At 46.5% G+C, this 26820-nt stretch overlaps 1 protein-coding gene across 1 annotated transcript; it reads right to left on the bottom strand.

The window, feature by feature from the left end:
* LOC144760015 (uncharacterized) lies at positions 1–25538 on the bottom strand. The gene is made up of 3 exons (XM_078646514.1): positions 25532–25538; positions 1916–2050; positions 1–585 (listed from the first exon to the last, which is right to left on the bottom strand). Exons 1-3 carry the CDS (start codon positions 25536–25538, stop codon positions 149–151), a joined length of 579 nt encoding a protein of 192 aa, XP_078502640.1. The 3' UTR covers positions 1–148.
* Positions 25539–26820: the final 1282 nt, after the last annotated feature.

The following is a 26820-nucleotide window of genomic DNA, read 5'->3' as shown; positions in this document are numbered from 1 at the left end:
AGTTTCAAAAAGTATATTTTTATAGCCCTAACAAAAGAATCTCCCGCAAGACCCTCCCTAACCCCAACGATTGTCCTTCAAAAGTCCCCAAAAATCCCAACTCCCAATTCCCACCCCCCAAAAGTCTCTAAAAAAGGGGCAAGGGACACTATGGCAGGGTGCTGTTGGAATTAGCAGCCAGGGCATCATGCTCCTTGCGGAGGGTGGCAAGTTCGAAGCGGAGGCCCTCCACCACGTTCTTATAGTTATGGACCTCCTGCTCCAGGTAGGACAGTCTGAGGGATAAGCGGCGCCGGTGTGCCTTGCAAATCCTGTGAGGGGCAGCTGCTTTCTTTGCTGCTGGGCGGTGGCGTTTGGCTTTGGTAGCCCGGCTCCGTACCGCTGGAGCACTGCGCTGGCTGGCAGCCCGCACGGAGGAGGATGCAGCTGTCCCAGTGGACGTTGTTGTTGTACCAGACTGCGTCTCCTCCTCCTCCAGGGCCACCAGCCGCCGATATTCAGCAACAGTGGCATCCAGCCTCCGTTGCCGGGCCATTCGAGCCAGCTCCTTCCTCCTTGATGGTGTCTTGGATTTGGAAGGAGCAACTACATGAAAAAAGAAAGACATAGTCTGTAACCAATGCTCCTTAAGATTAACACAAAATGATTGAGCAGAAAGTTGTCACAGTACAAGTAGCAAATTGAAAGCACAGTACATAACTATTGAGGACAGTATCTATGTAACCTCCGACTTCTTCATCCTTGCTCTAACATTAGTGGGAGTTTCAGGAACAAATTCTACGAGCACTATGGACTTCCATTACAGTTGACTATGACAGTACACCACTCTTATTCTTCTTCTTCTCTCTTGTTTAGGAAAATTGGTACGTTATCTTATGCAAGCCGGCATAATGCCAGCGCAGTGAACTTGCACCCGAGAAAAACAGACGCACACCATGGTGAGTGAGACAGACTTGCGTTACTGTACCGGTCCAGTACATGCAGGTGGTGAAGCTCTTACTTTTCTATTACGGGTGGCACTGAGAATACTCTGTTAAAAGGGCTACTGCTTAATTAATTTAGCTTTCACCCTACAGTGCAAATGAGTATTAGAAAAGGAAAATGAAGAAGCTAAATTATCTGATTATCTATCACTTCACATGGGATGTATTTGATGACATATGGGATGACTTTAGGTGCTTTGCTTATTATTGAGTGAACAGTGATACCCCCACACATGATTGACGTACTACTACTAAACTAAAGGTATTAAGAGAGGTAGGGAGTGTCCACCGTAATAACCGGATATATGCTGTGCTTGCAGTTGCAATACAAACTATTGCTACTATTCATGGTAGTATTTGGACAACGTTACAACTTCTTTTCCTTGCCTTTCCTACACTGGAACGGACGTGCGGGTGCGGTGTTACATGCTCTTCAAAGTAACACTTAGTTCATCCAGTGACCGTCTACTCTCTCTAGATACACATATGCTATCTAAGAGTCAGATAGTACCATGAATGATCCAGGCATCCATCCATTCAAAGTATATTGCACACATACAGTTTCTGTCTCACCCACCCAGGCTGTTCTCCTTCCACCCATCCTTGCTTCATCATTCACCCAGCCATGCACCATACCATTTTCTTACCTTCCCAGCCACCTCGGGGACCAAGCAAACACATATCATTCTTCTTTGCCAGTCATCATTACATTTCTCGTGCTTCCACACTTACTTACACCCTTCTTTCGCTTTTCGTTCATCCCATCCATCAAGTTCACCTCAGATCTGATTGGGATTCTTCTCGCCAAAAACTTCACAGCTAAGTCGAAGTACATTTAGAGGAGGCTACTACCTGCTTTTTTTATAATACACCCGTGCAGAAAGCACACTCTGCAGTCTTCAATCTCAATGACTAAGGAATGTATAGCTTACCTCTGCCCGCCACCACCGTGTGAACCCTCACAGGCATGTCCTTGTCCGGCACTTGCACCGCCTCCTCCCCAGAGTTGTCCTCCTCGTCCAATGCCACCACCACCTCCGCGCTGGCCCCGTCTCCAGATGTTCCACCTACAAAGTACATTTAATAATGTGAGAATACACCACTCACTACTATATAATATTTGGTCTAGGAGGAAGAAAGAAATGTGAAAAAAACAGTGTGCAATTTAATAATTTATGACTGTGTACTCTAGAGTAAAAATGTCCCTTTTTCCAGGGAAGGCTGTTGTCTTGCTGCACTTTTTGGCACAACTGATGAATGTTTGCTTTTTACTTTTTAACACGCACCACTTTTTCTCCCAACAGACAGAACCTTGACTTCTAAGAACACGAGCAGGATCAAGTTCAAACCAGGTGAGAGCTCGGCTCGACCACAAGAAATGTGTCCAATTAATCGTCAGCACTAAGCACTTTTCCATTTTCAGTTACACGTTCACTTTTATGACAAACTTGAATTTAATAAATGTGTTTACTTTTAATAAAGCTTTTAAACTTAAATAGACTCTGTGGTTTTTGGTCCTCCAGACTAGAGTGGATGAGCTAAAGGTTTTCTAATTTTTGCAAGCATGAGTCCGTGCCTCTGCCATCGGTGACTTTGGGAGCTAAATGACTCTGCCACACTATCTAGTCAGTAAGGAGATTGGGGGTTCAACTACAAAGTCTGTTATGACTGAGGTATGTGGAAAGTCTAACAGTTACAGCACCTATTATAATTGATAAGCTAAGCGATGCATTATTTAGTGTCCATAGTTCTGTTTGTGCAGATTTGTTCCTGCAACAGTAGTAGAATGGATTGTCCTCCTATCCAAACCAAAAGTAAAGTAGTATCTTATTCTTTCTTGGTGGTGGTCATTCACCTTTTTATTGTTGGCAATGGTCAAAGCATAAACATTTAGAATACTTGAAAAGACATTATGGACAATCCCAGAGGACTGCACTCAGTGCATAGAGCTATTGCTGACTAGAATGGGAGTCCAATGGAAATGCCAAATGTGCAATCTTAGTTAGCTACACCGACAGACTAATAAGAATAATCCAGTAATACCACACGGAGTCATAGTCGAGGCAGGATAAGAATTTAGATCCTGTCTACAAGAAGATCAAAGACGATTTAGAAAAAATCGAATGAGGAACGCTAGGAAAAAATAAGTACTCTATATTAAAATTAAAACTTACTGGGGCCAGCAAAGGAGCCCTCGCCTGCCCGGTCCTGGCCTGCATCGCCAACAGCACCCTCCTCCTCCTCCTCCTCCTGTGTCCTCCTCTTGCCCCTGGGGGAAGCTGATGTACAACATGAAAGAAAGAAAAACAGAAAACATGGATGATATTTCTCAACCAAATCAAACATTTCAAAAGAACTAACAAAGTAACAAAATATTTTTGCGAAATAGCAAATAGGGAACGACTCCACGGGATATATTATTGACCAATCTCATGTGGTCGACTACGTCATTACTTTAGTATTGCTTGATTTGCGGACCGTCGAATTGGAAACTACCCTATGTAACTCACTAAACAAAGTACTAAAAAGGTTTGCCTAGGATTGGCAGGCAGCAGTCCGCAGCACGCAAAGTGACAGCCAAAGTCCATCGTGATTGAAGATCAGCGACAACACTAAAGTTTCCTACTACATTAACCAGTCATTAAAATACTCAAACTATTAATCCACCACCACTATTTCTTCTTATCGCCATGTGTACAAAGGAAGGACTGGACTTGAGTCTGTAGGGGCTGATTTAGAAGGCCCTTGCGGCTCTTTTGCTCCATTGTTGCGTGACTTTTGTGACGCAGCGACAGCACAAAAGAGGCGCAATGGTGCGGCGTATATTAACAGCGTGACGCATATGGGAGATGCATCACGTTGTAAAGCCCTGCGCCAATAGGGGGCGTTCCGGCGCAAGGGAGGGCGTTCCTGCGCAGGAACGCATCCTAAAAGTGGCTGAGGGAAATCTACAAGATTTCAATCAGTCACTTTGAGGACAATGATGCGTGACTCAAACCCTGCGCCTGCTTGAAGCAGACGTACGGCTTGACGCAGCATTGGGGAGATAGGGCACCCCAGAGCATTGATGGAGCTGCACCATCATTGCGACGCAACTCCAGCAATGCGCCGCCTTTACGGCACAGATGCGTAACGCTTTGGTGACGTTTTGGGCCCATGGTGCGCCGCATTGTAAATACGGCGCACCATGGGTGATGGTGGCGTGACGCACAATTACTGGCGCATCCCTGCTACTTTGCAGGGATGCGCCGGTAATTAAAAATCTGAACTTTAGTGTGTAGCATTACGCAGTTCTTTCAACTACACTCATACATAATTTCACAGGCCAATGAAATGAACACAAAATCTAAAACAAATAAGCATAGTAGCAACACTACTGAGAAGAAGGAGAGCAGTGTACCTGAAATGCACAGAAGATTTTGAAATATAATTTACCTACAATGTAATGAGCAGCATTATTGCTCTTGGTAAAAAACAAAAATTTGCAATATAATAACACAGCAGGAGAAAACATAGTAGTAAAGACATAGCTACTACTACTCACCAAGCCCGGGGATCTCAAGGCTAAGGAGGTCGAGCAGATCTCGCTCACGGGTCAGGACATCCGTCCAGCGGTGGGTGGCCTGGTTGTAGGTGCGCCAGACCCGAGAGTGGTGGTAAATGGCCTGGCACACCTTCTCCCACCGCTTCCGGCGCTCCCGGGCCCCGTACCCGGCACTGATCTTGCCGCCTCCCATGATGGTCCTGGGGAGGCGGCGCTGAACATAAAAAACGAGTTGGCCCACCTCCTCCGGGGTAAAGATCTCCCGTGGCATCACTAGCTCCCCCCTCAAACGCCCGCACGGGAGCCGGACACGGGGTGCGGGACCCTTCCCCTTCTCGGGATGCTTCCCGGCTCCCTTCACCATGGTCTGGGCGGAAAGGAATAAAGAAAATAGAATAGGGAAGAGAAGAAAAGAAAAGAGTTTACAAAAGTAGTTTAAAATTAACCAAAAGTAGCAGTAAACACAAAACTATAAGGCTAGAAAAATAGAGGGATAGATAATAAGTAAAATAGATTAAAAAAAACTTCAAACAAGCAAAGGATGGCAGAGATTGACAGAGGATACAAAGACCATGCCCAGAACCATAGCAATGAATGAGAAACAAGATGGCCGCGCCCGTTCACGACCGCGCGGGTAAGTTCGCGCGAGATTTTCCTTGCGAACACGCGCGAAACTGTACTGGCAAGCCGCGGACTTTGCGAGATTACACTTCGCGCCCGGAAACGGAAATACGTCAGGCAAACAAGATGGCTGCGCCCTTGAACGACCGCGAGGGTAACTTCGCGCCTTGCGCTACGAGCGGCTCGCAAAAACACACAAAACCTTGCCAACTAACACGCCGCAAAAAAAACAAATTGCATATTCGCACGAATTTGCGGCTTCCGAATCCGATCTCGCGCGTGTTCGCGCCCTGCGAACCCCGCGAAATTGCAGAAAAACAAGTTTTTCAAAACTGAAAGCACTCGGCAGGGGCAAGAGTTCAAACTCATCATTAGTAACAATTCCCGGTAGTGCTTCCTGACTGGGGCCCTTCCAGAATTCAGTTGCTAGTTGCAACAATTGTATGACCCTGCTCTGACCCTCACAGCAGGCTCATAGAATAGCTACAAGTAGGCCACAAAGGTCCTGGGGAAAAAAAATGCACTGCAACAGAAAGCAAAATTACAGATAAGGAAGCAGGTGCCAGACTGGAATTTTAAAACAGTGACACATTAATAAACTAACCCCAAATTAATTCATCTCAGTTGAAGCAGGGCTGGTGTGCTTGCTTTTCCCCCCCATAATCTACAGTAATGATGAACCAGAGGGTGGCATTGATGTAACAGAGGGTTGCAGTGGTGAAACAGAGGGTGCAGTTGCGCGCCGAAATGTAAGTTCGCAATTGCGAACTGGTACGAAACCCTCGCGAACTGGCAGAAATCCTTGCGAACACAAAAAAAAAAAAAATTCGCAAGAATTCGCGGATTTTGCGGATTGCGAGTTCGCAAATCCGCAAAATTCGCGAACGCGAGATTCGCAAAATTTGCCCATGCTTAGTCCCGACACTACAGTGGAAGGATGGACCTTCAATCGGGCCATCCAGTGGAGCCAGGTAGGACCCCGGTCCTAGGCACACCCGTTGTGGAAAGTCATGACAAGTGGATTGCTAAATGTCCAGTGTGCAGCGTCGGCTACATTCCCTCCTCTCCACCAGAACTACGGACTACGGGACTTCCAGACAAGTCTGAATCCGACAATGACTTTCGCAGAGTGATGTCCGGCCCGGGGATACTTCTCATATCAAGCAAGGAGGAAGCCTGGGGGGAGGAAGAGGCGTCCTGATTCGTGGGCTGAGTCTGGGACCGCTGGTGTTGTGCCCCCGGTGAATGGGAACCCCTCCTCGGTGGTTACCCCGTCATCGAGCTCTGGTTCGGCGCCTCTGAAGGCAAAAGCACCGCATACCCCCAATCCGGCGTGTCTCGAGGCACACAGCAGCAGGTAGGAGGGCACTCAGCAAGGGTGTCACACAAGTGCGGGGTAGGGCATGCAGGTTGCACCCCAGTCCGTGCAGGGCCTCCAGTCTCAGGAGGCAGGACCGCAGCAGCCACCCAAGGGAGGCGTGAGACCAGCAGCCCACCAAAAAAGCCACGGAGCCAGGCCCTCCACCACCCCCAAGCAGAGGAGCAGGAGTCACAGCAGCATGCAGGAGGTCAAGCTCTCAGTCACCACAGATGTCTTCCCAACCGCTCCAGCACTTTCACACCGGCAACCATGGTGGCGGGGGGAAGCAACAGCTCCTGACGCGGTGGCTGATCCCCTCTCACACCGCAGCTAGTACAAATGAACAGGAGCCCCACTCACCGGACCGTCGCAGAGGTCCGGCCCACAGGGCGGGTAGGGAGGAACAACCACGGCCGGGCAGAGGCCAGGACAGCTCCTCGCCAACCCCCCGGGAACTCAGAAAGGTCAAAGTCCACCTGGCTCACACATCCGACGAAGCCAGCAGCTTCTCACGCCCCTGCACCGCGATCTCAAGATGGCGGAGGGTGCGAAAGTTCACAAATCCAAAAAGAGATTGCAGCTCCTGATGTAGCCCCTTACCGGTCAGGATAGAGGAGCAGATGACCATCAGCCTCCTGCACCCGGACTCCTTGGCCCCGGGGGACAGCCCGCTTCTCAGGGCCCACAGCTCGGGCAGCACACGTGGATGGCCTCGGCAGCCGCAAGCAGGGTCCGAGGCGGCGGCACTAGGTTGAAACTCTTCTATCAGGTCACCCCGCAGGGAGGGCGGGTCCCCAAGCAGCCACGGCCAGGCAGGGCCCACAGTCAGCCCCTCCCGCCGGACAGCACCCCCGCAGCGGAGCCGCTCGCCCTCACCGCCTTCTCTGGCAATTCCGGTGTCACTCCCGCAGCGCAGGCTGGATCAGGCAGACTCAACCATCCCTCTCCGCCTCCCTGGCAGCAGCGGCACAGCTGGGGACCGTGTCCGCACCCCAGACAGTTTCAGGAGCCGGCTCGGTAGCCCCACACGGCCAGCGCCGCCACGGGGGGACCAATGCACCTTTCCTTGTCGCGGGGCACCTCCACCGCCTGCAGGGATCGTCTCTGCCACTCTCCGGAACCGCCGATTCAGAGGGCCACCACCACAACAGTCCCGGACTCCGGGGTGAGTCTGCCGGTCCCCCGATTAGCCTTCCACCACCAGGTGAGTCATCGGCAGCATGTCAGGGAGTGCACCGGGCCGTTCGGGTGAGGATTGCAGGGCCCGGGATGGGAAAGAAGGGGCCGCCATTTTGAGTGAGCGGGCTTCAGAGGGAGAGAGGCACAGCAGAGGCGGCACATGCACCAAGCAGACCCCAGGGGGAAGCAGAGCACAGCAGGGCAGACGAGGAGTCACCGTAAGTAGAAGCAGGGGCCTGATGGCAGCTGTGAGAGGCAGATGCGAGGCGGATGACGGAGGGGGTCCAGAGCACTCTTAGAGTGCGACCGCCATCTTGATGCCTCAAGCCACCCCTCTCCGCATGGCGTTTTATATACTGTAGACCCCCCCCCACTTTATCTTGTCCCCCAGGCCATTAACATTCCACTTGAGTATTTTCAGCGCTAGGTGTGGTCCCATAGGTGTAGTGGGACTAGGACACTGTCCTGTCGAAGCTGAGAGGATGGACTCAATAAACAGGTGCTGCAGCTCAGTGAAGAGAACGGAGTGTGATGAGTGCAAATGTAAAATGACCATGCACAGGGGACCACACGCCAGGAATTAGGCGTCATCCCAAGGAAGAAAGTCAGTGGCCCGGGTGATGAAGACAGAAACCAGTGACCTAAGTGGTGAGCAGCTGTGAAGTTGCGATATGATATACACCCAGTGGACTCAGCTACACAAGGACTAACAAGAAACAAATATGCACAAGTACCAAAAAACAAACAAGAAAAAAAAAACAGTCACTCCCCCCACCCCAACTCCTTACCCCTACCCTGCCTCTCTGCATGACGGGTAAACAACCTCCCACCTCCCCCAACTTGCAGAGTTTCTGTCGCCCACCCTGAACAGTGTGGGGAACCTAAAACAACACCACCCTCTTAAGCAACTATGAATGAGAGCTACATTCACCCCGGCTAACCGACAACATAATAAATGATTTGAACAATCACAATAAGCAAGCAGTGATAAGTTGAAGACTGAGTCAACCCTCCCTGAGCAAGGCAGTTGACAATAGAAAAACAATGTGCGCGCCACTTGTAACAAGGCAATACAATATAAAGGATATCACAAACAGGGGCAGACAATGTCTATATGGGAGGCTCTCAGGGGGTCGTCCACCACCATCTATGGGCATTCATACTTGCAGTTTCATACAGTTCACCCTTCCGGACTCCGAGTTATCCTCGTGCGTTGAACCATGCCGAGGTCCACGTCCACTAGGGCCCCAAGCGCCGCTCGCGGATCTGTGGGAGCACTTGCCAACAGTTCTCCAACCCTCAAGCCAGTCCCAAGCGTCCTTCGGCCTAGTAAAGAACCATAGGTTACCCTCCGATTTAATCCGTAGCTTGGCCGGGAACGTCATTGCATACTTGATCTCTCAAAGCGCGCTTCACTTCCAGGAAGCTGCGCCGTTGCTCCTGGACCCGCAGGGTGAAATCAGGAAAGAAGGTAACCTTGCTATTATCGATGATTATTGGTGGGGTCACCCTTGCCATCTGTAAAATGGCATTCCTGTCACTGTACCCTTGCCAGAAGAGGCCGGGGAGGAGCCCCGGGTCAATGTCTGCTACCGGGGACGCGATGTGCATGCTCAATGGAGAAGCATTTGCAGAGGCCACGCGCCTGAAGCTGTTTAAGGACCAAGTCCTCCACTAATAGATTGACTGCCTGCCCCTCCGCTCGCTCCAGAACACCCAGGATGCGAACGTTATTTAGTCTCATACGGCCTTCATAGTCATAGTCATACTTCAGACACTTGGCGCTTGAGAGGATCCAAGTCGGTTTTCAGCTCGTTAGTGATATCTTCGACATCCCCAACTCAGTTCAAGATTTTCCTCATGTCCACTCTGATGAGGGCCACCTCTGTGGCTATTGTGGCGATACTAGATTCGAGGGAGGTACGAACGGTTGTGATGGCAGAGAGGATGTCCTGCAGCGTGGGCTCCGTCTGCGCCCCATGGGGTTTTTGGTTGGATTGATCCCCGTCCTGGCTTTTCTGCCAAGCGAATTTGTTGAGCTTGGCCTGGATGGCGCTGCGACCGATGCGACCTGACGCCATAGTGTTGGTTGGAGGCCCAAGTCAGTAAAGCGGTAAGGAGGGTGGCAGACCTGACCCAACCGGCTACTCGCCACCGCCGGCCGTGGGTGTCATCCTATACCAGCCTTTCGGGTTCCGCCGGCTAGGTGCCCCCCCACCTGTGGGAGTCCGGGTGTAGGCCAATACACTGCGATTCACAGTCACTAGCACGAAAGAGGGGGGGTAAGAAGCGGCGACCCACCTTGGAATAGTAAAGTACTGACTGGGTGCCAGAGGAGCACCCATTGATCACCGCCCCTCCTGGAGTCCAAGGAAACATGGACTTGAATCTCCGAGGTCAGGGCCACGAGGCCGCCTCCAGTCCCAAACGCAGGCACAAAGCAAGGTGTGTATTTGTCCTGGGCTCAGGGAGAAGCGATCGACCTTAGACTCACTGCCGGTCATCCTGTATCGCTACACCCCTGAGAGACTCCGCGATGCAGAGACGTCAGGCACGCCAAATCTAGGGCTCGCCTCCCCGCCAGTCACGTCCGCTGAGACAGCAGGGATTTATGGCCCAACAAAAGAACGTCTGCCTGCCATGGAGGGCGAGATGTGAAGTCCGCTTCTTTTGAGGGGCCTGAGCGGTGACGGTCTCGGTGCGTTCACGTGATAGAGCGAGGCCCGACCGCGAGACAGCAACCCCTGGGCCTTCGCACCACGCCACAACCTCGGCGTCAAGTTCAGCGCGCGCCCCGGATGGAGAGGGTGCACGCCGTGCAACAGGAGCCCCTGCGGCCGATCGGAGTTCGTCTCGCCCCACTGGAGCCACAAACAGCAGCAAAACAGGGCACAAACGTTGGGGCTGAGAACACAAGGCAGCTGGAGACCAAAGCAGGTGAAGGTGGCTGGGGTATACTGGTATTTAACCGATATTACTAGAATGGCGCGACGGAGCTCAGCAACCGTGCAGCCATTTCCCTCTGCAGTTCCAACCTTGCTTTATGTCCCTCTTTATTTTTTTAATTATTGTAGACCTCACAGTCCTGAAATATGTCTAAAGGATGGCCGAGTCTGCAGTGTGCACTGAACAACAACTTTCTTCACCTCCATTCCTGGTCCCTGAGATTTTGTTAATGGATTTTGCCTTGATACGTATGATCACAATGAAGAGCACGTACCTGTGTCCCTGGAGCTACAACGTATTGAAATATAATCAACCAGCTCACTACAATAGTCCCATAATATTCTACAAACCTCCAGAAGGCATGGTTGAGTTTAGGCCTTGCCAAAGAGGTAACTGATGCGTGTGTCTCTGGTGTCGTGTCTGCGCCACCCGTCACACATTGTCCAAGTTGCTATATAGCATGCCCACGGAGTGGAGCCTCGGCCGAGGGGTACATGAGGGTCAGCAAGCATGCCTGGGTTCCGGGATCATACATGCCAACTGTTGTGTGTGTCGCTATTAGCGCTGCATAAGCAAGAGGTCTACCCTCAACCGCAGAGCGAGTTCAGCCAAGCATGTACTCTACATCTGTTTCCGCCCTGTCCTTACCACATGCACGTGGTTGCACACCTTCAGCGCAGAACATCACGGTGTCATTGTCATGCTTGTGGACATGCGCAGACGGGCATGACAATGGTGTGCCGTAGGGGTGCAGATGATGCAACCGTGCTGCGCACACTAGTGAATAGGCTCGGGGAGGGAGGAGCAGCAGTGAGGCTACGTACTACACATTGATGCCGCTCATATGCACAGCAGTACATGTCATACAGGAATCACAAAGTCACACATATCACACACCAATGAATCAGTGAGCCTGCCAACACATCATGCAGAACCAACTGTTGGCTCATATTTCTCTGCACTGTCTCAGGTGACCACGGATATGCGCTTGGATGATGACACGCCTCCGAGTCACGAACACACAGGCCCAGAGGTAGTACAATGCTGCCCACAAACGCACCAGGGGCATGTGGAACACACATTTGACATGTTGAAGTAATGTTTCAGGTGCCTGGGTGTCACAGTTGGAAGGCTCCTGTACAGCCCAGACATCGTGTGCAAGATGATCATTGCATGTTGTGTGTTGCACAACATATGTGTACGCAGCAAGGCACCATGGATACCAGTTTCCGAGGCACCGGATGATGATGATGAGGATGGACCACACCCCACCGCAGCCACAGCAGGAATAGCCCGCCGGGACACCATCATTGCAAATTTCTTCAGTTGATCACATCCCATTGTGACTGTCCTTGGCAATCATGAGAAAGTACAGAATGTCCACAGGCACGGCATGTGCAAATAAATGCATTCCACACTTACATTCACTAAGTGCATGTCACTGGTCTCTACAGCCCGATCACTCAGACAGGTGTGAGTGGGAAATGTGTTGATGATGATTTTATGATGTGTTCATGGATGGTGAGTGTGTCACCTCTGTGCAGAGGTGCTGTTTGGGGTGTCATGTATTCAAACTGCCAGTTCTGTGTGTCACAGTTAGTAGGGTATCCCACTCTTTTGCGTTTCACATGTGTCCAGGGTCATTCCATTTTGCCTGCCATTTGTGAGTCCTACAGGTGACAACAGGGCTCCTTGTGGGGTCAGTTATGTACCACCATGATGCAGGGATGCCCCCTGTGACTCAAGTCCCACAACATGGGCGACATGTTCGTAAGGGGGAGTTAGTGTCCTAAATTCGTCCACGCTGTCATGATTGCTTGATCGTGGTCTTGACATGTCTGTGTGCATGAGGGGTTCCTTGTCCCTCTACAATGCGAAAGGGAGATGAGATTTCACTGTGTGTTCCATGCACGTGTCAGCATTGGCACAGTTTACATGCAGACTGCATGTCAATGTACATTGTGACTGTGAAGAGATGTCTATGTGATGCAGGACAATGGTCATTTATTCTAAGTCATGGATGTGGGGTTGTGCTCGTACATTGTCATCTCACCGTTTTTGTACTTTGTTTTTATGGTGCATTTTCCCTCATGACGCTTGAGAATATCAGGCCTTTCTCTGGTTTTCGCAATTTTTTTTATCGCTAGTGGCCTCATCACAGATTTTGGTGTTTTAGTTTTTGCATATTTACGGCGTTGCGTTGACTTTATGGCGGTCATTTGACACGTTATTGTGTGACTATCGCATGGTTCCGCCAGGTTGTGTGAATACTGCGTTAACACAGCCTGCGATATGAAAAGTTGCGTTAAGCTGAAATTGCGGTAGTTATCAGACGTTCTTGAGAATATGCTCTTCTGTGTTCGGCCACTGAGGAACAAGCAGATTCATTCCAGAGCTTTGTCCCCGCCATTCCCTGGTGGTGTTGGGGCAGTCAGGAGGCCGCGATAAGCATATTACGAGTCTTCACTGCACTCTAGAATCTCGCTCCATAATGCCTTGCAGGGCCTTTGGTTGGCATTGTACTTTTTCCATAACTTTGCTTGGGGTGCTCCTAGGAGGATGAGACCACCACCGAATCGCTCAGCATGATATGCTCTTTATGTACAAGACAGCGGCTCGGTCCTCCCCCTTGGTTAGGGGGGACCCCAAAATCCTCAACTCTCTCATTGCCTGGTATATTTCAAAGCTCACCTTTTGTGGAATGGTTATGTAAAGGTAAAGTTGTTTTATTGAATTCCAGCTCTCTCCATTTGATGCAGCTCAGCAAGTTGTGTTTATGTGTAGCGTCAAAGTATTATAAATCATGGCCAAAGTTTTGATTAATTCTACAGGAGTCCCAAGCATTAATGACAAAAAGGCTGAGATATGGAACTAATCCATTGGACATTTTTGGCTATTCAACATGTACGTTTTACCCAACCTTCTGAGGGTAGATCATGAGTCGATGCTCTAACACTATGTTGAACTTATGGTGGATTCACAAATAGAGTAGACAACAATCAGTTTATCAGACTGACTCCCCCGCAATTGCCATCTGGGAAACTTTTTCATAAAATTGAGTAGTAATCTGCTTTTGATGATCTGAGGCTGTTTTGCTGATTCAAACTTATATATTGAAGAGCCAATGCTGACATGGACTTGATTCTTAGAACATGTTTTAGCGGTAATGTTATATCAGGCTGAAGCTGTTATTTATATCTTGCTGTTGTTCTTTGTATTTTCTTGGGATCAAATATAATCAAGAATGTCCTTAAAAAAATTGGCCCTTTCCCCAATTCTAGAAGTCAGGGGTAACTCCAAGGCAACATGTTTTGGTTTCCTGAAATATTGATATTTAGAGTAAAATGATAACATTTTAAAAGTGCTGTTTATTGTCCCTGATATATTCTCGGTTTTGATTTATTTTGAATTGTGTCTTCTTACAAAAACATTTTTCCTCTTGAAATTCGTAAGGATTCCCCTGGCTGACTATGAGTAAACAGAGCACCAGATTTAAAGGTTGTTGGATGATACTCCTTCCATCAGAGTGGAGGACATTCATCCTGCCCTCCCCATGGACTTACCTCTGCCAAATTTAGAGATCACCACAGGCTCAGTAGAGATCTATGCACCTTCATGGCGCTTCCTGCCAAGATACACATGTTTGCCGAACAGCAATAAAAACTGACAGAAGTAGTCACCAAAACTTTAACAAACTGTTATGTCGTACTTTAGTATTATGTTGGGTATTTCTTTAAGGCTCGTGTTAGGTGCGAGCTCATCTTTGGAATGCCTGTTACATCGTGTGTGTTCTTACTGTGAGAGTCAGTTGTAGCCTGACTCGTTAGCTGTACAGCTGTGCTTCCTGGCACCACCTGTTCTTATCTGTAATCTTAAATAAAGAACTACTGAAGGAACCTTGTATCCAAAGGATGTTGTTGTAAAAGCTGGAGATTGGGTAAGGATCAAGAAGCCTTTCAAGGTTTTGAAAGGTGAGAATAAATTCGATTCGCCTAAAAGAGTCGTTGATGTTCTTAGGAACTCAGTCAGATTAAGTGATGGTAAGGTTTGGAACCTTAAGGATGTTGCTTTTGACATTTGTCAGGATCATGATGAGGAGCCACCAGTGAGGAGGATATCTGGCGATTTTGATTGGGTTGAAGACTATTTTGATAACAGTGAGTTGCAATCTCAGCTAGCGTCTGGGAGTTCACTTCCTCAGTTAAGGGAGGGGGAAGTTGAGGCTGGTGTTCCTGATTGTCAGGCTGGTGGGTCTTCGCATGATCCAGGTCGTAGTGTGTGTTCACCTGCTCAGGATGACGTAGGGTACAAGGGTGGAAATGAGAAATCTTCTTTTGTGGATCCTGATGCAGTTTCTGTTCCTTGTTCGTCTAGCGTGGATGGTTCAAAGAGGACAAGGGTTTTGCCTAGTTGGCTTAAGGATTATGTTAGGTAGGGTTCTTAGGGTTTGTTTGTTTTTGTTTTATTTTCCTCCTTCCTTCCCAGTCCTTCTTCTTTTTCCCTTCCCGTGTTTTCCTTTGGGTTTTTGTGAGGGGGGGATGTGTTATGTCGTACTTTATTATTATGTTGGGTATTTCTTTAAGGCTCGTGTTAGGTGCGAGCTCATCTTTGGAATGCCTGTTACATCGTGTGTGTTCTTACTGTGAGAGTCAGTTGTAGCCTGACTCGTTAGCTGTACAGCTGTGCTTCCTGGCACCACCTGTTCTTATCTGTAATCTTAAATAAAGAACTACTGAAGGAACCTTGCCTCCACCTCTACTTTCCACAAACTTTAACCAAAACTAATAACACCCACACCCAGTAGTCAATATTTGCGTTTTTTCTGTCTCACTAGCAGTGATAGACAGAAAAAAGGTCATCACACCATTCACCCTAAATAGGATGGGAGGCAAATGTCCCTTCGCTGACAGTCCCTACTGTGTTGGCCCAACAGAGGAAGCTTTCCATCGACTGAGCCATGGGTGGCTCTGTCAATCAAGGGTGGTGGTCCTCCTAACCCTTAATAGGGCAGTAGGGCCATCAGTCTGGCGGACAGGGTAGGTCTCTCAGTCTTTAAATCTCTCTGTACGAAATTGGAATTGTACAATATTACCTCTTTCTGGAGCAAGTAAGAATCGTTGGGCAGATTAATTGATATTTCATGCAAGTCAAGACATCAAGACAACTTGCTGCGTTGCTTTGTGTGAAAGGGGGAGAGCAGAAATGTGCCATATCTCCTAAGATATGGAGCACTTTTGCTCTCTCCTTGCGCTGGTGCACTGCCAACAAAGGCACACTTGTGCCATGCTGCGAGGGTGCCTGTGTTACAGGCAGGATTGTTTTAACACAGGGAAGAAACGATACCTTCCTGCACAAAAGCAATCCTAAAAGGTGATTTGTTCCTTCTATGTGTGATGCAGAATACATCACGCTCTGTCAGTTAGGACATTATTCAGGTTTATAAGTCTTTGGAAATATGGGTTTGCAATTGCATCAAAATACATTTGTGCATGCACAGGAAAGCCCATACTCCACCCATGTACCACCTACTAAGCGCAAAGTAACATAAGGCAGGGCAAAGTAACGCAGCGCAATGCCTTGCATTACTTTGGTTTCAGTAAACAATGCAAAGCCATGCAAATCGACTGCTCATGGCTGAGTAAATGCCAAAGTGGATTTTGAAGCAGGGCTACGCTGCAAAACGATGCAAAATCCTAGTAAATCGGGGCCTGACTGTCGTGAATTTGTTCTGCCCAGTAATATTTTTATATGCAAGGACGGGTCTGCCATGCTTTTTCATTTTTTGACTAGGTTTTTTCTCTTGAAATCTTCAATATATAAAAGTGAAACCTTCAACTGTTCATTTGAACTGCTTCAAAAATGCGGCTGGAATATAGTTCTGCAGTCAATTAAATAAAATAAAAGATTTGGCAGGATTAACATTTTTCACATAGTTTACTATTACTTAAAAGGAAGAGGCAGCTGCGGACAGCGACCTAGCAGTTGCTCAACCTCTACCCACCTAGGTGCTAAATGTAACTGAAACAAGTCCCGTAGCTTACTATGATATATACACCTAGCTAACAGTGCCCTAATATTAAGATACTTATTAATCAGTGCAGTTTTGTTAGCATTTCCCATACTCTCCCATGTGTCACAGCTCTTTCCACAAGATATTTACTTCACAAACGTTTATGCTTACACACAACTCAGTAACCCTGGGAGCTAAAATGGGGATGGGGCACAGGGACAGGGGAGCATTAAATGCCAAATATGTCTTCATTATGGGTGATACTTTGACATATCACTGGGATATTAGATTTGACAGATTTTTTAAGGCTACAATTGATGGATTTGTGTGTTTTGAAAAAGGAATTATGGGGTCATTAGGATGTCCGTCCGTCATCCGATCGTATTTGGGACCGCCAGCGTACAAGGCAAATTAGGATGCGACCGCTATTTCCTGGTGCTATGCTCTTCAGCACACGCGGCAAGCCAAAACAGACACCTCACACATATCCCTGCACTACATACATGGCAGGCACCATGCGGTGCCTACCACATGGTTTAGGGATATGTAAGGGGCACCTATGGTGCCTATGTCCCTGGCCCAGGGTTGACCGCCACAGAACGACCGGTCGAGAGGTATATTGTGATCCCTTTGGCGGTGCCTGACAGGTACTGCCTCAATTCTGGGACTCCAGGGAGGACCAACAGGTGGTCGGTTACAGACCACTTGTCAGGACTTTGGCGGTCTGTGTTTCTGACCACCACCCGTCAAAATGCGATTATCATATGGCAGACGGAAATCCCTGGTAAGATGGCTGAAAGACCGCCACCATATATATGTGAGATAACAATCCCAGGCATACAATTAAGGGAAAAAGGCAAAATAGATTAAGGCAAACATACAACTAATTCAATATGAAAAAATACATTTTTAATATGATAGAGACATATAATAAAAATCAATACATTGATCCAAATTGATAAAATAACATTGTACTAATACATATGTTGTCACAATAAAAAGTTATATGATAAGAAGAACAGATGGTTTCCTGTCGACGCGTTTCGACATATACACTATGCCTTCATCAGGACTTTTACCATCATATTTCTGTGAAAAAAGTATTATAGAAATATTTTACTACATGGTTCCTTAATTCTATAAACAAGATAAGTGAATCAGTTTCAGTTTGCCAAAGAATTCTATTGCCAAATATTTCTCCCAAATCTGATATACTGCTGAATGATCTAATGCCTGTATTCTTATCAGGTACCTATGCATTACTTATTTTATAACACCATCACAAATAAAACATACATGTCTTCAACATAGCACCACATTTGAGATAATGCGAACGATGGTTATGTTTAACTTCTTTCTATTGTTCTTTTACAAGGTTGATATTTCCTATTTGTACATAACGTCCAGATACAATAGTCATTAACAGTACATAGTTACACTTTGGATTTTATTAATATACTATCTACAGACCAAACATTTTACTAGCAAGAGAAAAGGGGTGAAAAAATTATAGTCTGAAAAATAGGAAGAATTTAAGTATGAGAATACAGGTAGAACCATTGGAAGGAAGACCTAATCCTATATTCTTTCTCTGAACCAAAAATACTGTAAGGATAAGAATTCAACATTCAGATATATCCCTACTTTAGAGTCTGATATCATTCCTACTGTGTATCCTACTAGTTATTTTTACTTGTAAACCTGGATGTTCACACACCTGAGTGTGGGTTTACAATATGGTCCACTTCACACATTTCCTACTATTTTCATATTTATATAAGGCTAAGTTTATTTGTTCCTGAATAAGGGTAAGTTTCAAGAAATGTGCTCACTACCTATTCCAGATTTTTACCTTTATAAAGCTGTAAAGCAGTTTTAGACTGGTTTAAAATTAGATATTCAAATTTCAAGATTCCAAAGTTAGCTTGTAGGAAATCTGCGGGTAGAAAGATGAAAAATCAGGGCCTGACCTTTACATTTCAAGTTTTAAGTTATATTTATCACTTCCACTAAATTTTTTTGTTACAGCTGACACAGTTGCAGTCCTAATTTTTAACCAAATGCAGTCTGTAAGTGAAGTTTTATCTTAATGACTGCAAGAAAACAGTATTATTCTCTGCAAAGCAATTACCTGTGTACACGCATTCTTATTAAATAATCAGTCCTCTCACGAAAATACCGCAACATTTTATTTACACGGAGACATAGGCTCTCTTACCATTATTTTCAAGTTGGTTCTAGCTTCACGGGAAACAAAACATCGATATTTTGAAGTCTAAAATCTCTTTTGTGGGAGTTTATTCTACAAAAATAAGGGAGGACCAACAGGTGGTCGGTTACAGACCACTTGTCAGGACTTTGGCGGTCTGTGTTTCTGACCACCACCCGTCAAAATGCGATTATCATATGGCAGACGGAAATCCCTGGTAAGATGGCTGAAAGACCGCCACCAACAGCCTGGTGTTGGCTGTCCTTCAGCCGTCATAATGAGGCCCTGATTTCCAGATTTATGGAAAGCTACCTAAAAAAGAAAAAAAAATAGTTTTCTGATTCTCGAATCTTGGAAGTTCCAGAGGCATGAATCTTCTGTAGCGATTGGCTGTCCTCTGAGGGGATTGCGGCAGGTGTCTTGGAAGCCATGACTCATGGCATGGTGCATTGTGCTTGCAATTTTGAAAAAAGTCCCAACTTCTGTGGAAAGGCAGTGGCTGGTTATCATGGATAGTGTGATGTGCCCAAACCATTTTATTACCATGATGAGTCTTGCCCATTTAGGGCTGCCATCAAAGCTGTAAGGTGTGGTTTAGGTTTTACCATATTCAGGGCAGTTCCCTAGACCACTGTTTTGGAGTCTACAGTGGGTAGCAGGATGTTAAGCTGGTATTATGCAGTCTTTTTAATTATATTTATGTAAGATAAAAAGTTTCTTGTTTTGTCACAGGTGAAGTCAAGAGATCTGATACATCTGATGAGTTTAAGTTTGCAATCACATCTGATAAGTGAATCAAGCCTACATTGGACAGGGATTGAGGTCTGTGGAGGCGAAATGTGGGTAAAATTCACCTGACTCCCACTATATGTACATTGAATAGAATTGTCACGATCAAACAGGGCTTAAGGGTCAAATAGGTATAAAGTCGGAATGAAAGGAAAGCACTACATCTCCCATAAATCTTAGGGAAATGTTAGTCCTGTCTCTATGTCTGTCATTTTCTCTACATAATCTTTCCTGCCCGGAAGCCGGTGCATGTCACCTGAATTGCTGAGGCAGTTGTGTTGCCAGACCCGCAAGCCGCTCCGTAACCTGTTTTATTTGCCTTCTTGGATATATCGGAGCCTCTCGGAATTCCAGAAGAGCCGTCTTGCTCTATTCTTGGAAGTATTGCCTTGCGTTGTGAGCACGAGCCTTCAGAGCATTATTCGTTATCTGAAGGTCCAAGGTTAATTGTTGCCGTGCCGAAGGATTCCTCGGAAAGGAAGCTATTCCAGGACACGCGAACATTCCTACGCGCCTGTGTGCGCTGGGGGGGAACATTTTCAAGAATCAGAGGTTCCGATATTGTTGTTCTCCTACGCGCAGGGGCGCTGACTCGCATTTGTATTTTTTGAAACGCTTCAAATAAGGTTTCATTTATTTGAAGGCGCTGGATTTATGGTTTTGTTCGCACCGGTGGTAAACATTTCATTAGCACAGGAGTGGACATTACCGTGCAGGAAAAGATGTAGTGACCTTGCCTGAGAGATCCTTTATTTTTCCTAAAGCCCTAGAGCTGATGAGTGGCTTGGATTAGGCATATGACTTTGTTTCTTTTTGTCAAGATTGTGAAAAGAAGATCTCTTTGATTCTTATGGCTTCAGGATAACACCAGTGGACTGACTGGTAACAGATGGTTGTTTACATTATCTGGTTGCTGACTATATGTTTCTTTATTTTTGAGGATATACATCCGCAATATCATTTATGGCTGAAGTGGTGTATTCTTCTTGCCTGCATATGTTTTTCTTTCTTTATTTTTTCCTTTTGAGACTTTTTATGTAAGGTGAATGCAGCACTTATTAAAAGTAAGTGACATACAAACACATATCACATTGATAGAAAACTGCTGGCGTTGAGTGTATACTTATGTGTGATATGTTTTATCGTTATTCAGGAGACACTGAGTTAACACAGGATACAGAGAGGTCAACCCCACTCCTCATCAGTGTACGCCTGCAACAAATGACTGCTGAAACTTTATTGTTTCCTTTGTTCCTTTTTTCCCTTCCCCAAGTGTGGTTTAACTGATGAGTGTTCTAGTACTCACAGGTGATTCCATACAGGGGAAAAGGAAAACTAGCTTCACATCGCTCCCGCTGTATCCGGCTTATCAGGTTAGTGTTAACCTGCATTGTGACAAGAATTCAGTGGCGGCTCCTCCACTAAGGTGAAACAGCATCGCCCCACTGCTTTTAACCCCATTGGTGCGGCTGATATTTTTCTCCTGTGCTGGGCCCCCATGATAATGGGTGTGGTCGTGACGGAACCATTCCGTCATCAGCACAGCTCAACCGTGACTGATGACGGAATGGTTCTGTCACCAGCATCGAAGGGGTTAAGCAGTGTAAATAAAGGAAACATACAATGATAATAACAAAGGGCTCATTTATGAAAAGTGACGCATCGCTGTGAGAAAACAGCGATGTGTCACTTTTCACTGCACCCTCCTTGCAACACCAATGATACAGTATGATGCATCATTGCGCAAGGATTTACAGATACGTCAGTATTTCTGACGTATCTGTATGGCGCAAAAGTGACGCATTGCTGGAGTGTGTCACAAAAGTGATGCAACTCCAGCAATGTTTCCTTTCACATGGGGCTAAACGGCCTGCGTCAGTCTTACGCCTGCTGTGAGCAGGCATAAGAAATTGACGCATTTGTGTCCTAGAAGTGTCACAGGGAAATCTCATAGATTTCACTGCGTCACTTCTGCGACCCTTTCTTGCGTCAATACGCCCCCCTTGCATACATTATACCTGGCGCAGGTATAATGTGGCGCAGGAGTTTACAAAGTGACGCATCTACCTAGATGGGTCACTTTGTAAATATGGCGCAACAAGGCACATTTTTTACGCCACTGGTGCGTCACAAAAAGTGGCGCACAGCGGCGTAAAAGTGACGCACAGCCTCATAAATGAGGCCCAAAGTTTTTATCATTTTATGTTTCTGTGCTGCCTTGTGGGCAGGCGGTACAGCGGGGCTGCTCTGCTCTCAGGGCAGGGGAGGAGATTTTTTATTTAATTTATTTAATAGAGTTTTATATAGCGCTGACTAGACCCGGAGGTATCAGAGCGCTTTACATGAGAATCAACAATGTAGCAGAAAAGGTTCAACAATTACACAATAAATCCCAAAAAATAGGCAATACAATTAGGAGAGGAGAGAAAGGTAAGAGAAAAGTAGTGGAAAGGGCAGGGGAGGTGAGAGTGGGAGGATAAGGGAAGAGACAATAAGGAGAGACGAAAAGAAGTCTGTCTAAAGACCGACTGGGAAGGTGAAGACCAAGGAGGGAATCCACGGCCCATCTCACCTATAGCTAAACCAGGTAGCTCCATCAGGCATCAGACAAAAAAAGTTCAGTCTCAGGTGTCGAGGGAAGAAGTTCGCAGAAAAACAGGATGGGAGGGAGAAACGGCAGAAAGACAAAGGAAAGTCTGCCCAAAGACTGGCTGGGTAGGTGGCGGTCGAGGGGGAAGTCCCAAAAACCCATCTCCTCTATAGCTATCAGGTAGCTCCACCGGGCTATGGCCAAATAGCTAGGTCTCAATGGGAAACATCTAAATAACATGGCGGGCAAAATAAATGGAGCGTAGAGGGGAGGGAACAGGGAAGGTGAGAAAGGGAGGATAGTGGTAGAGACAAAATGAAATCTGTCTAAAGGCCGACTGGGTAGGTGACGACCAAGGAGGGAATCCACGGCTCATCTCCTCTATAGCTAAACCAGGTAGCTCCATCGGGCATCAGACAGAAAAGTTCAGTCTCAATACATTGAGAGGAGAGAATTAGAGATATAAATAGAGGGACTCCTCTAGCTATCCGGTAGCTCCCCCGGGCTCTTGCCAAAAAGCTAGGTCTCGATGGGAAACATTTAAAGAACATGGAGGGCAGAATAATGGAGTGTAGAGGGGAGGGTGAGAACGGTAGGAAAGAGGAGGAGACAACAAGGAGAGACAAAAAGAAGTCTGTGTAATGAGGTAGCACTAATAGGTTGCACTTTATGGGGCAGATTTATGTTGGGAATGCGCCACGTTTGTGTCAAGCAACTGCGGCGTAAACGTGGCGCATCCCTACGACCCATTTACAACGTGACGCATCTAGGCAGATGCGTCACGTTGTAAAGCCCTGCGCCACTTGTGGGCGTTCCGGCGCAGGGTGGGCGTTCCGGGGCAGGTGCGCCTCACAAAAGTGGCTGAGTGAAATCTATAAGATTTCACTCAGTCACTTTCAGGCCAATGCTGCGTCAAAACCATGCGCCAGCTTGAAGCAGGCGTAGGTCTTGACGCAGCATTGTAAAGATGGGGCACCCCGATCTGGAGCTGCGTCGCGCTTGCGACGCAACTCCAGCAATGCGTCACCTTTACGGCACAGATGCGTCACGCATCTGTGCCGTTTTTGCCCCATGGTGCGCCGCATTGTAAATGCGGCGCACCATGGGTGGTGGAGCAGCGGTGCCTCCCTGGGGATGCGCCAGTTATCATAAATCTGCCCCTGTGTCTGGAATGATACAAAACACGTGGGGACAGATTTACAAGCCCCTTGCGCCTCATTTATGCCGCCGTTGCGTCACTTTTGTGATGCAGCGGCGGCGCAAGTCCTGTACCACGGTGCGGGGTACTTACAACGTGACGCATCTGGGAGATGCGTCACGTTGTAAAGCCCTGCACCACATATAGGCGTTCCTGCGCAAGGGGGGGTGCGTTCTGGCACAGGAACGCCTCCTAAAAGTGGCTGAGTGAAATCTACAAAATTTCACTCAGTCACTTTTAGGGCAATGCTACGTCAAAACCCTGTGCCTGCTTGAAGCTGGCGTAAATTATAGATAATAGATTTACACTAATATTTACAAAGTATTGGATCTTCCTAAGATCCTCCAAAAATTATTATAATACATTCGATTATCTTCGCCACACGCAGTGCAATGACCCTCGACGAGTAATAAAGATACCCCATTCTAATTCTGAAGCACAGCTTTTCCGATCCCTCGTATTATAAATGGCATGAAAATGACGGCGACTAAAATAAATAATGACATCATTAAATCGAATTCTATATCACCGACGCATGTATACACATAAACATATTTCTGCTTCTCAAACCTTAAAAAGGCTGTTTTGACTGGGTTCAATGAGACGGAAGTGATTGTGGCCCTGCAGTGGCTTCTGGGTATGCAAATTGCCTCAAACACAGCTGGTTGTTGTCAGGCAGCCTGCCCTCTAGTAACAGTAGATGGTACTGCTCCTGCTAATTGGCGAACACGTTTAATCCCCCCCCACGTATTCTCTCGCTCTCTCTCTCTCACACACACACGCAAACGCACACACACACGCGCACACACACACACACCCCTGCGTATCACCCACCCCCTACCTCCACATTTACAATGCGAACGTTCTCGCATTTGTTAAAGCTATTGGTTTTGTAAATTATGTTATTTTCATATGTCTATTTAAAATTTTATTTTCCATGATAGGTAACAAAATAATATAATAGAAATGCAAATATACAATGAGCTTATTATCTAATGACAGTTTTTTTTTCCTTAGGTTATTTTTTTATTGCAAAAAGTAAGTGAAGTAAAATGCTGTGTCTGGAGTGACACAAAACATGTGGGGGCAGATTTACAACCCCCTTGTGCCTCATTTATGCCGCTGTTGTGTCATACTTTGGCTCGTTGTTGTGTCTGTCCTATGTATATTAAATCACACGGGCATATTATGCAGTATATCATGTTTGTGGAGTTGCAGTTTGTATGTGATTTTAAAGGGACCTGTTGTTGTCCGTGGGAAAAAACTTTAGTTTGGAGTGTTGCTGGACAGGCTTTACATGAGCCACAGCGGTAGTGTCCCACAATGGGAGGTAAGTTCCACATGGATGTTATAGATGGTTCCTTCGGGGTCGTCACGTTCAAGTAAACGATCCATCAATATATATGTCAATCCATTCAGACTACAAATAAACATGTGGATGAGAGACATTGACGACATCATTTGTATCTGGGCAGGAACTGAGGTGGGAATCACCAACTTTTTTGACTGGCTCAATGGTAGATCTCCAGACATACAATTCACTATTCAATTTGACAAAAAATCCATTGACTTTTTGGATCTTACAATTTTTGTGGAAAATGAGATCCTACAAACCACTCTTTTCAGAAAGCCTGCGGAGAGAAATTCCTTACTTCTTTACTCTAGCCATCACCCCAGGGGACTCCGAGACAATTTGCCTTTCAGCCAATTCTTACGGATTCGCCGTAATTGCAGCAAAAAAGAGGACTACATGGAGCAATCCACTATATTGATGGATCGTTTACTTGAACGTGGATACCCGAGGCGTCTGGTGAAGAAAGCCAAAAAAAGAGCATGGTTTCATCCAAGGGAAGTCCTACTACAATCTGGGTCACAACAGAGCAATAATGAACAACGCCTCATCTGCGTTACCACTTTTTCAACAAAAAGTAATGCAATAAAGAAAACCATCAATAAATATTGGAACTTGGTCTCAGAGGATGTCAACTGCAGTGATTTACCACTTCACGCTTTCAAAAAGGCAAAGAACATTCGCGACCATGTGGTGTGCTCATTCCTGACGACCCCGAAGGAACCATCTATAACATCCATGTGGAACTTACCTCCCATTGTGGGACACTACCGCTGTGGCTCATGTAAAGCCGGTCCAGCAACACTCCAAACTAAAGTTTTTTCCCACGGACAACAACAGGTCCCTTTAAAATCACATACAAACTGCAACTCCACAAACGTGATATACTGCATAATATGCCCGTGTGATTTAATATACATAGGACAGACACAACAACGAGCCAAAGTACGCTTCCTGCAACACTGCAGCCGCATAAGGTGTAAGGTTGAAGGAGCTCCTTTAGTAGATCACTGCAATGACCTTAATCACTCCCCGGAAAGCCTTAAGTGGACCATTTTGGAACAGGTGAGATTAGGTCCCAGGGGTGGCAGTATAGAACCCATCCTCAACGTCAGGGAGATTAAATGGATCCGTGTCTTTGACTCTGTACGTAGGGGGCTGAATGAATCTGAGAGTAGTTTTGCTCAAATGGCTAACCTCTAAATTGATTGTGCGTTTAACCACCATGTGGTAGGTTCACGCAGACTTTGTAATACCATCAGTATGTTATCCTACTCAGACCGTTTTACAAGTCATTTATAATACCTTTTGCCGATGTACCTTACGCAGGACCACTATACTTGGCTTTTTTGTGATTTTTTGTGATCCATTACGATTATGTGTTATTTAAGAACTAATCGAATGCAAAAAATTCCATATGCAGTAGTGGTAAACTTTAACATCATTTATAGAGGCGTTTTGAATAATATATTGTGTAATCGTATTGCGCCCTTAACCACCATGCATGGTAGGTTCGCGCATTTTTCTAATGATGTACCTTATTTCTTTCTGAATGATGAATAATGTGCGAGCCTCGCAATATTCAGGCTGTCTAGAGAGGTATCCCGTGACTAAATGTGCGCCTCGACCGCCCTGTGATTTGGTAGGTCCGCGCAACCCATGATTTTTCAACTGTATTTTTCCAACAGTAATTTTCTAACAATAGTACACCATGTCCTTTAAACATTTGGTGGTAATGCTGGTTCTATCGGATCACAAATAACAACATTTCCCCACCCATATAATATGGGTTTTGACCTCAGGTAGCTGCATTTCCATTCATTATCACGGAAGTCTTTTCTCTACCGCGCTACGTGTTTCCATAGCAACGTGAGTCTTTCTTCACGCAGCTCTGTAAATCTTTCTTGTTACCAGGGCAGCACTTCCTGGTTCTAGCCTGACGGAGTAAGACGCTGACTCTCATGCTCTTCAAACCCGTATAATCCCTTCAGGGTGAGTGTTTTATAGGCGGTACCTGTGGGCGTTTGCTCGCGTTCTTTC

The sequence above is a fragment of the Lissotriton helveticus genome, chromosome 1_1, assembly GCF_964261635.1.
Source record: "Lissotriton helveticus chromosome 1_1, aLisHel1.1, whole genome shotgun sequence".
Classification (NCBI taxonomy): Eukaryota; Metazoa; Chordata; class Amphibia; order Caudata; family Salamandridae; genus Lissotriton; species Lissotriton helveticus.
Note: the sequence above shows the minus strand (reverse complement) of the source record. Positions and strands in the feature narration are given on the sequence as shown.